We start from the raw sequence: 14,797 nt of genomic DNA on the forward strand, positions 1-14,797 counted from the left end.
GGAGTGTTTCCAGTCAGCTCTGCAAACACTCTCTGTTTGCCTTAGAGGATGTGGCAGGCAGCAGGGATGAAGGTCCCTTCCTGCTGGCTTTGGATGTGCTGGATAAGGAAGAACATCTTGAAAGGAGGAGAAGGGTTCACTCTTCTCACTTCAAGAGTACTTTTGGAGAGACATGAAAGGCCAAGGTATGGGCAAGGAGGGAGCTGGTTGAGCTGGGACAGAGTAGAACAGGGAACTTTCCTGCAGCAGGGAGCAAACCTACAGGCTTTGAGCATGACATTCTTAGACATCCAGAGTGTTGAGTGTTGTTGTGCAAGCTAATGCATGTTGTTGCAATTGTGCCCTGAATTTGCCTTTTGTTTGTTTTCCTCTGCAGATTTTTTAGTATTGCTTAGAGATTATGTGGGGACAACAAAAAATCCTGCTGACTCCCATGATGTGCTTACTTGCCCTCTGCTCTTCTTTTGAGAGAGTCAGTCAAAAATCTGAGACAAAGCACATATGAATATTCATCCAAGAATAATTCCTCCCTTGTGCCTGTAGTGATCTCTTGCATCTTACACGGGAAGCACAGGCTTTGAAGTGTAAATAAAATTCAAGTTTGCTGACCTAACACTGAGATGGTAAGGCCAGGCCAGGGAGCAGGATTGGAGAAGGAGCAGACAAGAGCTGGGACAGATGGAGGGCAGCTCCTCCTAATCATGGCTATTCCTGCTTTGCCAGTGGAGGGTCCTGTCCTGCATAATTCAGTTACCTGCACACAGTGGCTTGTATGGATTTGTAGCTGCTGGTGGAGGTGATTGAAGCAGTAACCTTACAGATATTTTGCTGTTCTGGGGGAAAGGTTAAATTGCCTGTGCCCTAAAGCTGACCCCACTATCTTTGTCTGAACTTTCTTTAGTTTGCAGGGTCAGCTGTGGGAAATGTGTCTATCATGTATTTTTCATTTGAAAGGCTGCATTATCCAGCCTTTTCCTTTTATGTATATATATTATTTTAATTTTATATTTTTCCTCATGTAAATGGGTGCCTGCATGACTACTGCATGGATAAAATGGAATAAACACAGAGAGAAAACAGAAATTTAAAAAAATTTTCACATTAATCAGACCAGTAGATATGTAAGCTTTTCTGAGCCATGGTACTCTTTGCTTGGAAGAATTATGTCATGCTACTCTTGCTGCTATCATCCACAATTGTCAGTAGAGCCCAAAGTAATTTACTTTCCATGTTCTAAGTACCAAATATTTTTATGTTAATCTAGAACTTCTTTTTTTTTTTTTTTCTGACATGTCTTTTTGAAATTTTACCATAATACTCTGTACTAAGTGTTCCTTATCCTTTGGCATTTGTTGTTGGGTTTGACAACCTTGAACAGATGTGCGTTACGATTATGCTGAAGAGCAAATGTACATTTTTCACCTTTGGTTGTGAAAGGAGAATTTTCTGTCACAATGGAAAGGATTGCTTGCTGCTCTGACACGTGACTGCATGTGTCACAACAGCTGCACCTCTCCTACTCTCTCTTACACAAAAATCTCTTGTGTCTTACCTTGTCCAGACAGGCTGTCTTGGTCCAATTCCTTGAAAGGAGGCTCTGCTATGTCAGTCAGTTCTTGCTTCCCTTCAGCTCCCCGCTCCGCGTCTCCGGCGGGCAGGAGAGCAGGTGTGGTGGAGCTGCCGGCGGTGGCCGGCACCACCGGAGACTCACTGCCAGCCGTGGGTAAGTCCTTGCCAGCAGAGTCGTCTGCTGGGGGAGGCAAGTAGGAATCCTCTGACTCTGGAGGGCTGCTGGTGCTACCCAGGGCACTGAAAGGCACTGTGAAACTTGGGCGGTAGGTAGCAATAACTTGGGTGTATGGGTATCTGTCCTGAAATGGTTCTCTGGAAGGTTTGGTAGGAAAATCAGGTTCAGATGTAATAAAATTATTAAATTCTTCAGGGATGCTGATTTCTTCACTTAGAGCAGGGCTTTCAGTTGTAAATTCAACAAATACATCTCCTCTTTGGTCCACTGTTGCTGGACTGGGATAACCTAGTGGGAGTTCCTCCTAAAAAAGTTTCAAAAAAGTAGCTTTCATTATTATGTTTGAGTTTCAGTGCTAACAAGGCAATAACCTTTAGCCACATGAGCTAGAAAATAGCTAAATCAAGAAGGAATTATATGAAGGGTTGGGTTGGAAGGGACCTTAGAGCTCATCTAGTCACAACTCCCTGTGTCATGGTAAGTGACATCTTCCACTAGACCATGTTGCTCAATGCCACATCCAACCTGTCCTGGAACACTGCCAGGGCTGGGACAACCTTAACCTCCACAGGCACCCTGTTCCAATGTCTCACCATCCTCACACTACTGCATAGCTGACTTAAATTTCCCATCTTCCAGTTTGAGCCCATTTTCCTTGTCCTGTTACTACAGATCCTGACAGGATCTGTCTGACAGAGTACCTCTCCAGCTTCCCTGCAGGCCCCTTCAGATACAGGAAGGCTGCTACAAAGTCATGGGATGTGTAAAATGTTTGTCATGTGCATCTGGTCCTGATCACGGTTCCTGTAATTTTAAAAGTGGTGGAAGAAAGATGACCTTAACTAGCCCTGTAAACTGCCCTCTTTCTGTCATTAAGATGACTGAACTGAAATGATGAGATGCTGTTTGCTTTGTAATTAAAACTGGAAAACATAATCAAACAGTAATATTCACCTGTAAATGCTCTAAATAGTATCGCTGTTGCAGTAAAACAACACAACATTCATTCTTACAGAATGTACAAAGGCACATATAATTCCAGCACAAGAAACTTTTTGTATGTTTGTCTACCACTTAATACTTTTTAATTTCTTTTCCCATGGAGAAATAAATAAACACCAAAAACGTTATTAACCTACCAATTCAGGGCCTGCCAGAGGAATAGTGACCACGCCTTGGATATCATTGTCTAAATCACTAGGTGATATAATAGTTTCTGCAAAGAAAATCATAAATATTAGAAAGAGAGATAGCACAGAATACTTCAGCACCAGCACATTGAAAACTATCAAAACACATAAATTCAATTAAAAAAAGTACTAAAATGTTCTCCATCAAAAAATTGTTTTTAAAAATCCATCTAAAGACAAAAAAAGCATCTTTACTTCAATACCCATTCAAAAAGGCAATTATGAAGAAAACCAGTCTTTATATGCACCATTCTTCATGTGCTTTATTTAGCATAAATGGGATAGGTCTGCAGAGAGCTGAACCATGGAGGAATGCTTAAAATCACCCGAAGTGTGAACCCCTCAGTTAAATCCACATGGACTACAATGACTCATTATATTGTGTTCATTAAGCCTCAAGTCATTCCAGTTTTACCCTGAGTCCACACCGTTGTTAATGTTGGTGTTTTGGCTTTAGTGCTCAAGTTGCTCCTTTCACCTCTCAGAGCAGATCTTAGAAGTACTTGCATGCAAACTGTTTTTCTAAAATTGGTTATCAGAATTAACTACTGGGAGAAAGTTGATTAAAATATTTATTATTGAAGTGTTCTATGTAAATTTTTTCTAGGAACTTTTTATCTACGTTAAAATATGACACTTTATTCTTACAGGAAGTATTAGTTCAACTGGATAAATTTTTTTTAGCAAGAAAATGCTGCTGTTCGCAAATGAAACACTGTAGCTAAAATTCAGTATGGGTTTTGAGGTTGTTTCAGTTGTTTATATGCATATAAAAATATTTTAAATTATTTTTCCCCCTTTTAAACACATCTCTCCAAAAGTAGTTTGCTAGCTTTGCAAAAATCATTGATGAACTAGGAAGGGATATTTAGTAGCTGGATTAATGAACAGGGTGCAGACCTTCAACTTCTGCTGGAGGTTTTCACACCCAGCTTGTCTTTTACACTCCTTCTGTGTTTCAGAGTGTGAGTGAAACACATCTTTACTGATTTTATCTTTGGATCAAATGCTGTTTAAGGTGTCAATCTCTCTGATGCTGCTGAAAGGTTAGACGGCTTGCTTACAACCAAGACAGCTTTCAGAAAGCTAATCTGATGTTAGAGGCATATTTCACTTTTTTTTTCTTTTTAAATAAAGGAAAATGTCCACACTAGAAGTTGAAATGATACAGTGAATACTCATAGTATTTATTTTATATTTCTCCTCTTAATGATCTTAGTGTGCAAAAAAACCAAAAAAAACCAAGAAAAAAAGTCTAATATTGTTGCAAGTTAGGCTGTATCAAGACACATTTTACTATAAAACTTATCTTATTTCAACACCAAGGAGAATGGACTATGTCAGATGAAAATAATCTGTTAGAGAAGCAAAGAACACCTTACTGAAATTGCATCAGTATGGGAGGGCAAGATTCAGGCCTGGCACCTGGCACCTGCTTTACCTACCATCAGTAAACTGAAGTGTTCCAAGGTCCACTGGCAGGGACTGGTCTTCATGGAGTGCAGTGGCAACCAGCTGCTGAAGGTCTGTCACTGTCAGTTTGGTTGCTGATATTTCCCTCTCTTCAACTGGAGAAATTGGTATTTTTTCGCTTTCAACCTTATTAGATCCAATAGTGGAGATGTCATCTGCTGTGCCTTTGGTTTCTGAGCCATCTCTCTCGAAGTTCACCACGTATCGTGCTACTGTGCTGCTGGATCTGCAAGGGGGAAAAGTAAAAATGCCCAGAGCAGCAAAATCAGTCACTGGCTGAGAAATGATTTTCCACACAAACAAATCTGCAACCATAATGTATTCTGTTAGGGTAATGCAAATTTACTTCTTTCTAATGAGACTGTCACCTTCAAATTACTTTTCCTTCACCTAACTTTTTTCCCACGCATAACTTTTAATAAAAATTCCCACAATGAAGATAATTGAAAAAAAACTTTTAACATAATCTGATTTAATCTGACTACTCAGAAATCTGTAGAACTGGTAATATAGTCTGAAGTCCTTGACTACTGATTCAAACAGCTATAAAGGCACACTGGGGTTATTAGAACCCATAATCACACATTAATTATTCAGGAACCTATGAAAAGGGATTAGATAGTTCATAAAACTGCAGATAAGCAAAAGTCTTATCACAAGAGACAATTTTTTAGCTCTTTTTCAAAGAACAGGAAGCTAATGTGGCAAGCGAATCACTTTTTCACAGTGGGAGTTAGCTTTTCAGAGCCCAAATGGGTGTGTATGGCTTCTCCCTAGACATTCATGCTTAACAGAAGTCTCAAATACTCACCATTTTTAGTACATCATTTTTATACATGTTAAATTCACCTAATTAAATGAAAAATAGTGAGTATATTGTAAACCTTTCTCTTCCACTATGTTACTTTTTTTTTTACAATGTCAAATAACAATAGAGAGAAGAATTTCACTTTTATCTAGTGTGTGCTATATATTTGCATTTATATGACATCGCAAGAATTCAGGAAACTCATTAGAAAATTCTTCCTTTTAAAGCATGAGCAAAAGATAAATTCTGGGAAACTGCTAGACAAATTATTCCCCAGTAGCACTTTTAAGCAGCAACAACAATAGACTCTGTAGCTGTTTGTATTACCAGTGAAAATCTCCCTGCATTTTATCAAGCTAGTAACTGGTCTCTTTGCTATTCTATCTGGCTTGATAATGGAGATAACAAATCAAATACCACATACTTATTGGAAATATTGTGTACATGGGAATACAGCTAGGAAACAGCAGATCAAAAATGAAAATTTGAATATAAAGTTTTCCTATTTATTTTTCACTTTCAGTATACAGCTGGTTTAAATCTTTAGTCATATAAATGTATATTTTCTTAGGTCAAACATTTTCTTTTCTTCAGAGACATCCTGACAAAATTTGATTACATGAAACATTCAGATTAAAGTTAAAGTTGTCCCTGACACTTTATAGCACAGATTTTGTGCCTAGGCGGAACACAACCAATTCACTTTGTCACATCAAGATAAAGATATTTTGTGATTTATCTATGTACATAATAAAATTATTAACAATCATAATTATAATTATTCTAGAAAATTATGAATGACAGATTACCCATCTTTCTCCTTCTTCTGTCTTCATTTCATTGCAGAATAAACAATGTGAGAAAGGAATGCAAAAGAAAGAAAAACAAGGATTCATGTTTACTGGTAAATCATTGTCACACACATCACAACCATCTTTTCACAATTTATTTTCTATCTGTCATCTATAATTTTTATCTCTGTGTGAAAATGTCAGTCTACTCTCCATCAGTTCACTTTTCCCCTTCCAAACAATGGGAATCACTGTGGTTTGTGTGGGGAAACAGGAATTTTACTTTACCATGGCAGTCTGAAATATCAGCCTTCCTATTTCCATGGTCAAATGGTGCAGTTTGAGCCCTGTCACTGCTAATCTCTGTGGTGGCAATGGGCACTTGTGGCAGTACTTTCCATGATCATGGTTACTACCCATGATGTCTACTCAGACTGTAGTCACAGGGGTGACTTGAACCATTAATTACCTCTGGAAGACATGCCTATGTTGACCTTTTACACATAATGCCCAGTTATTTTCCCTGGTGAGTTCTCCAGAATACCTATGATGTTGTCTTCATCGCCTTGTGGGAGATGCTGCTAAAATATGTAGTACTATGGCCAAGGGAGAATGGACAGCAATACCCCTCTTTGCTAATCTGTGACTGCCAAAGCTGACTAAATTACTGGATAATGGAAATCAATATCATTTTTCCACACTGGTGAATGTTCTTTCATACGAGCTAAGTCCAAGATATGTAACCAAAATGGATTCCAGACCTCCTGGAGTCATAACTAAATGAGGTTAGGTACTGCAAGCTGTAACTGTGAGATGCTACTACCGATTTTCTCTGCTTGTACTGCAGTAGGCAGCTTTTTGTTTTATTAATTTCAATATAAAAATACAAGGAACTAATTTTCCGACTATTTTGCTCTCCTCCTTTTCCCAGGCAATTTTTGCAGAGAGAAATGCTAGGAAGAAGGATGTTCTTGTCTAAAATTGCATTGCAGTGAGTGTTCTTTAACATGTATTAAATATTGCTAGAAGTACTGAGTGTTCCTGATGCTGTGCTATAAGACCGCATAAATTTGTCTTTTTCCCCCTGCTCTCTTTCCTTTTTGCAGTTTCTTACTATTATTATTTGTTTTTCATTTGATTTTTTATGCAATGTCTTCCCCCTCCCCTATAGACTCTCTATTCTCTGAAAAAGTACACAAGAAGTTGTGTTAGTAGTAAATACACAAGGAAGCTAAAACTAAAACAAATGGCAAGACAGAACACAAATTTACTGAAAAAGTGAAACTTTTAAAATTATTTGAAAGGCCTGAGAAAGAACTACTGAAAAAGTTTTATATGTGTGAACACATATCCTCCTGCAACCCTCTCTTGCCAAGGCACCTTCACTGGGACTTATGAAGGGCAACCAAAAAGTTTCACCTAAATAATCGTGCTACTAACTCTATCTTGTCATTTAAGAAAGTTCTTAATAGAGGGTTGTTGAAAAACAATTCAAGGAATTTATTGTGTCCTTCAAGCTTCAGCGGAATCAAAGCTACTCTTGCTACTCCAAAACCTCATAGTCTCACTTGGGATGTGTTTGCAATTCCTGTCATATTGTCCCTATGATATTCCCATAAAATTGCTTTCTCTTTACAGCAATACACATCCTACTGTTCTACAAGTCCCTTCCTTTTTGAGGATGAGAAGGAAGAGGAGAACCCTAGGAGCCAACAAAAAAGAGAGCCCCACTTTTTTACTTACTTGAATCCTAACACGCGGATTTCTTTGAATCCTGGAAGTTTCTCAAATATTTTTTTCATCTATAGAAAACCATAAAAAAATTCAGCATAAGATCTGTAACTAAAAGGCAACCACAAGGTGACTACCTAGACAATATTTTTTCATATTTCAGAAAGAGCTTTAGGAAACAGTCTTGACTGGGCTCTTTTGGGTATCATAATTGCTCAGCTCAAATACAATATTTGCTTTGCTTATACTTATTGTATTATCTGTTAATAGGCAAAAAGAAGTACAAAATATTGCTTTTCTTAGTAATGTAATTATGCAAACAAGTGATCATCTATTTCATAACATGGCAGGTAAAACAACATGAATCAATTTTTTTTTCATTTTCAGTAGTTTAGTTAATGAACAATTTTGTGATTCAAGTCACCTGTAAATTGTTAATTATTTAGAAATGTTAGGCAACTGCAGATGGGTTTAGATTATCTGACAAATCTTTTAGAAATTAAACAGTTTTGACTGTCTTGTACAAACAGAATAACAATACAGTTTTAATTCTAATGTTAACATAGTACAATTACATGGTTCTGAATAGAAGAGGCATTACATGTGTACTACACAATGTCTGCAGGCACTTCTGTCTGAGGGTAATACTGAAAATCTAAAGAGAAACCATGTTTTTGCCAGCTCTGCCAATGCATCCTTTACCATTTTTCTACACATATCTGGAACTGAACCAGGAAAGAGAAATAGCTTCCACTAAGGAATGCTCATGAAACTAATGAGAGGCTTTAGTTAATTTTACTAAGAAAACCTTTTGGGAACCTCAAATCATTAACTGCTATCAGTTAAACTGATAGCTGAACATTCAGTTAATATTATTAACTGTATGAAAATACGACAGATGTTCCAATCCTTACATAAACCACGGTAATGCACAATGAGTGTATGTCCTTTGAAGAATAGTTCAGACAACAGTAGCTAATTACTTTTAACGTTTATATTACATTTCTCATTAGGTTTATTGTAGAAATTAAATTATGACAAAGTGCTGCCCATGAATTCCTGATTAAGTCTGAACAAAATTCCTAAAGTTATTCTGTTCATCCATTATCTGAGGCTTCTACTGATGTCAAAGATGTTGGCTTGTTAGCTTGCTGGCTGAATAGATGGCTTAAATGAGGGGCTAAGCTGATACTACACATGAAGGAAATGCGAAGGTTTTGAGAAAACAGGAATGACCTGTTTAAAGTGAGAGCAGTAGATTCTAATCCTATTTTGTGGTGAAGATAATTTCATAGTATGAACCTCAGCCAAGGTACAGAGACAACATTTTTTCCATTCATGAAGCATCCCTACCTGTAGCTGAAATTTGGCAGCTAGTTGTTGGTACTCTGGGGAGTTGGGGTCACTAAGTTCAGCTGTGTACTCCTGATCAGTGAGAGTCACACTGAATTCCACCATTTGCTCCACAGGCAGTTCAGGGACTGCATTTGTTCCCAGCTCCTGGAAAAGGCAAGGACAAAAAGAGAAGAAATAAAGCTAAGAGATATTTCCCCCCACCAAAATTCAGTATTTAATAGGTAGAAATGTTCCTGTTTAAGCCCATCCCCAAAATAACTTTATGAACTACATTCCACAAAAGGTGAAAGCTCCTAGGTATATCTATTGGCTTAATTCTTCTGTCTTTGCAAACATGTTTCTATTACTTTCTTGCACTAAGACTGTTACCAAGTCTTAGTTCCATCATCATAAAGTCACAGAGCTGTTTCATGTTCATAGGTTTGCATTTGATTTTTTGCCGATAATCAAATGGAATTATCCCTACCCATGATACACCTTTTTTATGCAGTTGACTTTGCTGCTATTAAAAGCTGTCGTGTTTTATTTGCTGTTTCCCAATAGTGTTTGCAGCTCTTCCCTCCACTGTGAGGCCACATGTCTGTGCTGAGACCACAGAAGCCAGGACAGGGAAAACAACAGCCTCTTCCAGCATCCCTCCCTTTTCTCAGAGGTGTCTCTTCCAGCAGGTGCTGTTAGTGTGCAGAGGGGCAGTCCCCACTGCCCTCCCTGCTGCATGGCTGCTCTGAGGAGGCAGCAGTGGAGAACCCTCTGACAGCTGGCTGGGCAGAAAAGGGTAAGGAAGGCCCAGTCCTACTTCTTGTGTCATGGAAAGCCCAGCAGGTATTCTTTTTTGGCATTATTTAATGAAGGGCAACATTACAAATGGTGCAAAATAGGCAACGTTCCTTAAAAGAATGAAAACTGCCTAAAAGCTGGTTGCCATGCTTTTGTACTTTCTACTATATACTCAAAAAGCATCATGCACTACTCCATTATTTAACAGATGCTAATAAACAGAGCTAGCTGAAACAGAGGGAAGCCCTTCTTTTTAAGCACTGTTTATAAGGTTTCTCCCTCTTTCCTGTTAGCTGAGCTCAAAAGGAAAAGATGAGTGAAAAAGTAGGTAGGAACACAGGCTGCTCTTACCTTCACAGGAGTCTTTGTGTCATTGAAAATTTCATTGAGCAATGTGCCATTAGGTGCATATGGAGAGGGGGATGTGCCAGGAGAGCCTGGGGGAGAAAGAAAGAAAAGTCAGGAAAGAACGGTTTGCACATCAAAAGTCTTCCCCTTTGTGTGTTGGTCAGGGATCAGCTCACTGGAGCAGCTTTCCCTCAGGAGGTGTGCTTGAGCACAAGCCTGTGACAGTGGAAGGTGGCCATGACTTAGGGAATGGGTAAAGCTGCTAAATTTTGTATAATAGACAACCTTTCTTCCAGGTCAAACCATAGTAGAGTGGCATGTGTGAGACTGAAGGCAAAAATAGCACTTATTTGATTATGCATCAATGAAATTGTGTGAGTTAATAATATTTGGTCATTTCCTGTCATGCCACATCATGTATCACCACGTGTCTAGGCTTAATTTTGCCAATTGGGATCTTGTCCCTATAACAGCCACTTATCTTTAGGGCTCAATTTAAGGTAACAAGAGATGTTGACAGAGTTTTCCACCTAGAGGCCAAATTACCATGCTGGAAGTCCTTCCCAATAAGATTCTTTTATATTTCATAAGACTATATGTTCAGGATGGTTTCTCCTTGAACCAAAATGATCATATTTACAGATTTTTATAACTGTGTGAATTGCTAACATTATTTTAAAGAATTGAAGTACACAACAGACCTAATTGTAATAATTGGATCAATTCATTGTCTTGGCACCACTCTGACTTTCTTGCTTGTCAGTTTTTATTTTCCTTGCTTGCTTATTTTGGTTAACAAAATGCAGCAGTTGACATTCTACATGGTATTTTTAAGTGAAGAAAAATTAATGCTGTATTATCCAAGTTTGAAACTAGGTAAACAAATACATTTGAAGACAAACTGAATGCAACATTTGAGTAGCAAATATGTTGTAAAGAGATAAAAAAATTCTTCTCAAATATTATTTTGCTTAAACATTTTCACTCCACTGAACTGTTGTAGAAGCATTCTACAACATTAATTAAATTATAGCCTTCTAAGACCTAAGAATCATTTGCCTTAGCAATTTTATTTAACAGGCAGACACAGATGAAGATTTAATTTTACCTGTAGAAATGGAGGGAATGTCTTCCAACTTTTTGCCTCCTGTTTTCTCTGCTGATATTTCATCTTTCCTATCAATCAAATAGAAATGAGTGATTTAATTATCTGCATATTGTACCAGCAATGGTACATTACCAAAACTGTAAAAAACCAAAAACATATAGAAATTATCCCTATAATAAGCGAAGAATGAGAGAAGTTATCTCTAATAGAACATTTTGTGACCTGATTTAACAGGCAGTGGACCACCATAAGGTCTACCAATCCTGTCATGAATCCGCTCATGAGGTTTTGTGACAGATTTTATGAATGCCTCCAGAGGGATGGGATCACAGAGATTAAATCAGTGCACTGTGTCTGGTTTTTTTTTTACTCTTGGAAGTCATTGAAGGGTTGTGACCACTGTCTAAAATGGAAGCAAGGCTTCTCATACATCACCTAAATCAGCCTTTGTCTTCTTTGCTATTTCTCATCCTATCAAGGTAGCTCAGTGAGGGCTTTGGGATTCTTCTAATTTTAGAGCCAATGGACATTTCAGGTTCCAGGTGTGTTTCATATGGTGTGGTGTGAGAAAATAGTGTGTGGACTTATTTTTCAGTTGTCAGCCTGCATTATAATACCATAAGGATGCTTCCAAATAATTATAGCATCAACTCAGATTCCTGAATCCAGATTATTTTGAGATGTAGGAATGTTAGTGTTTGCTTCTGGATGTAATAATCACAGGTTAATGCCTACTATGGTCCCCAAGGAGGACAGCTAAAAACTCAAATAAGAATATGGTGGGTATGATGTATCACAGAATTTGGTTTGGTTTTGTTGATAATTATTTTCTGGTTTGAGTTTTACAGTCACATGGTGATGAACACATTTTTAATAGCTACTGTTAGCTTGCTTGAAAAACAGCAGTAGTATCCATCTCTAAGTACATTTACAAATAAATAAATATATTAAAGAGTCTTTTACTTGGAATAGAAATTGTTCTATAGCCTTAAAACCAAATTGTTATTAATGTGTACCTTTTGGGAAAATTTAGGTTCTTAGATAAGAATCTTCTAAAGAATATTTTGAGAATTTTCTCTCCTGAAATTGGGGAGTAAAGTATAATTCCTCAAATTTTACAGTGCATACAGATGGAGTATTTGTGAAAACTGGTATGAATGAAAGAAATAAGGGCACTGCAAATGTGTAGTGTGGTGTTAACTGAGACAGCATAAAGCTTGAAGCACAGACAGAAAAGGTGTCCTGAGCTACAGGAACAACATAAATGCTTGATAACATAAATAAAGAACATGAATGAATGACAACTGATTTACCACCTCCCCTGGATATCTTGTGTGGTGAGAACTAAAGTATTATTTGTAATGTTTTCAGAATGTTAACTAGTTATGTGTTGGATCTATACTTGGAGACTGATTTCTCTACATGATATCTACAGAAGATACAAAATATTGTAGTAAAGGTGAAGTCCAATTATGCATAATCATTGCTGTCTGTATTTCCAGCTAAAATACAAGAAATTTCATGGAATTAAATTCACCTTCAGTATTGTGTCTAGGGAAAACAGTGCTGTTCACAGAGAACCTAAGAACTCTGAGATCAGTCGCTTCACTTAATGCCTTGCTGCTGCTGCTTGCACCAGGATGAATGAAAAGGCCTCCCTTTGGACTTCCAGGGGAGTTCAATTAGGCCCTGCATCACTAAAAATATGTCAGATCTCCCTTGTCAGAATGAATTAAGACACAGAAGGCCTCTGTGATCAGGAGACAGGGTAACCTATGAATGGAAAAGATTATGTGCCTGAAAATCTCTTGAAAAACAGAGAAAACTTGAAGGAAAAAAACATAAATCAGAAGTTGTGGACAGTGATTTTTCTGTCTGCACTGTAGTATTTATATACAGGGAACCAGAGTTCAGTATGGTAGCTCCAATCCTGCTATTCTCCAACTTCTGAGCATTGCCAGGAGCATACTTTTCCCAAAGAGTTTACAGAATAAAGTATCACATCAATTAACACTGTTATGATTTACAAAAATACAGGAGAAATCTTAAGTGAAGGCAAAGAGTTTCCATGTTATTATTTAAAGTAGCCTCTCAGCTAAATTTTTATTAAGCTGACTTTCCTTTTGAGAATTACAGCAAGTTTTGTCACACTGCCAATCAACACTAGCCTAATGTAAAGCCTCTGTCAGGGTTTAATGCTCACATTAGTCTGAGAAAACATTCAGGGGTGTCTTGAAATGAACAGGTAACTCAGACATTTGACCATATCCATTAATTATGAATCAATTACAGTGTCCTGTGATCTATCCAGTATACACATCTCTCAAAGCACACACCAAATACACCACAGTGCTATCTGAATATCTGCTCACATCCACACACACATCTACACATATCTTTACAAAAGAGGCAGTAACATCAAGTGCAAGGTTCTACTTGTGCTACTTACCTTTCCTGGAAGGTTCTATGTTTTACTCGCTGCAAAAAGATTAAGAAAAACAGCATTTTACTAGTGGGTGTATCCAAATATTGAGCCTGTTAGTTCTTTTGTTCACTACACTTTTATGTTTTCCTTCTAAGACACACCCCCTCCTTTTCCTGAGTAATACTTTGCCCTTAAATAAGCAGGTGGGGAGGGACTTGGAAATCTCTCCCAGTTTCTAAACAGATGTCAGTAATCCTTACCCGTTGAATTATTTCCAGGTGCTCTTGGGAATTGCTGAAGTTTTTCCCAATGTCGAATATGCAAAAGGTTTCTCTCTGGCAGGCAGTAACCCAGTTCTGATATTCAGAAGTGTCAGGAATCCGATCCAGAAAAATACGAAAGGCTTCCCACACAGCTTCCTGGCAGACTGAGTAAGAAGAAAGGGGCTGGGGATAGATGCTTTGTACCAAATAGTAAACTTGGAAGCCTTTTAACAGTGATTTAGTATTTGCACATTATCACTCAAGATGAAGGAACACACTTCTTCAAAATGTTGTTTAAAAATTCTTTTAGAGAAGGGGATTTTTAAACTTTTCAGAAAAACCATTTTAACCAAAACTTGCTGGTAATTTAAAAGCTGTTGCCTTTAGCACTTGATTTTGCAAAGCTCATTACTGTGAGATGGGACATTTATTTTCAGTACTTGATATCTACTTTGGCTTAGAGTGAGTTCATTATCTGCATTATCTAAAATATGGGTGTCTCTGAAATTAGAGCAGTAAGTTTACTCTAAACTTGCTGTAGGCATGTACTCACCTAGCTGTGTTAGGGCCCCTCAATAATACCTCAGGAACGACCTGCCCTCCCAGTAGAGCAGCTGCATGTGGAGCAGATGTGGTCAGGTTATTAAAAAGGAACAGGCTATCTTTTGAAGAGATTTATTTATTTATTATGAGCTAGCAATTAAAGCTACTTTCTATCTCCTTTTTCTTGCAACTCTCTGGTATTTGTTTTTCTGAGCAGTTACCGCTGAATGAAAATAT

The 14,797-nt window shown here is 37.7% G+C and overlaps 1 protein-coding gene across 1 annotated transcript in view; it reads right to left on the minus strand.

Moving 5' to 3' along the window:
• IMPG1 (interphotoreceptor matrix proteoglycan 1) overlaps window positions 1-14,797 on the minus strand; it is a 55,975-nt gene that overhangs the window by 25,443 nt on the left and 15,735 nt on the right. The window contains exons 3-12 of the mRNA XM_064412478.1: window positions 14,015-14,181; window positions 13,779-13,807; window positions 11,330-11,397; window positions 10,225-10,310; window positions 9,094-9,240; window positions 7,753-7,811; window positions 6,028-6,048; window positions 4,383-4,636; window positions 2,887-2,963; window positions 1,553-2,051 (exon numbers count right to left, since the gene is read on the minus strand). Of these exons, the coding sequence (XP_064268548.1) occupies window positions 1,553-2,051; window positions 2,887-2,963; window positions 4,383-4,636; window positions 6,028-6,048; window positions 7,753-7,811; window positions 9,094-9,240; window positions 10,225-10,310; window positions 11,330-11,397; window positions 13,779-13,807; window positions 14,015-14,181 (1,407 nt within the window). The remainder of the gene's footprint in view (window positions 1-1,552; window positions 2,052-2,886; window positions 2,964-4,382; window positions 4,637-6,027; window positions 6,049-7,752; window positions 7,812-9,093; window positions 9,241-10,224; window positions 10,311-11,329; window positions 11,398-13,778; window positions 13,808-14,014; window positions 14,182-14,797) is intronic.

This window comes from Passer domesticus, chromosome 3 (genome assembly GCF_036417665.1).
Source record: "Passer domesticus isolate bPasDom1 chromosome 3, bPasDom1.hap1, whole genome shotgun sequence".
Taxonomy (NCBI): domain Eukaryota; kingdom Metazoa; phylum Chordata; class Aves; order Passeriformes; family Passeridae; genus Passer; species Passer domesticus.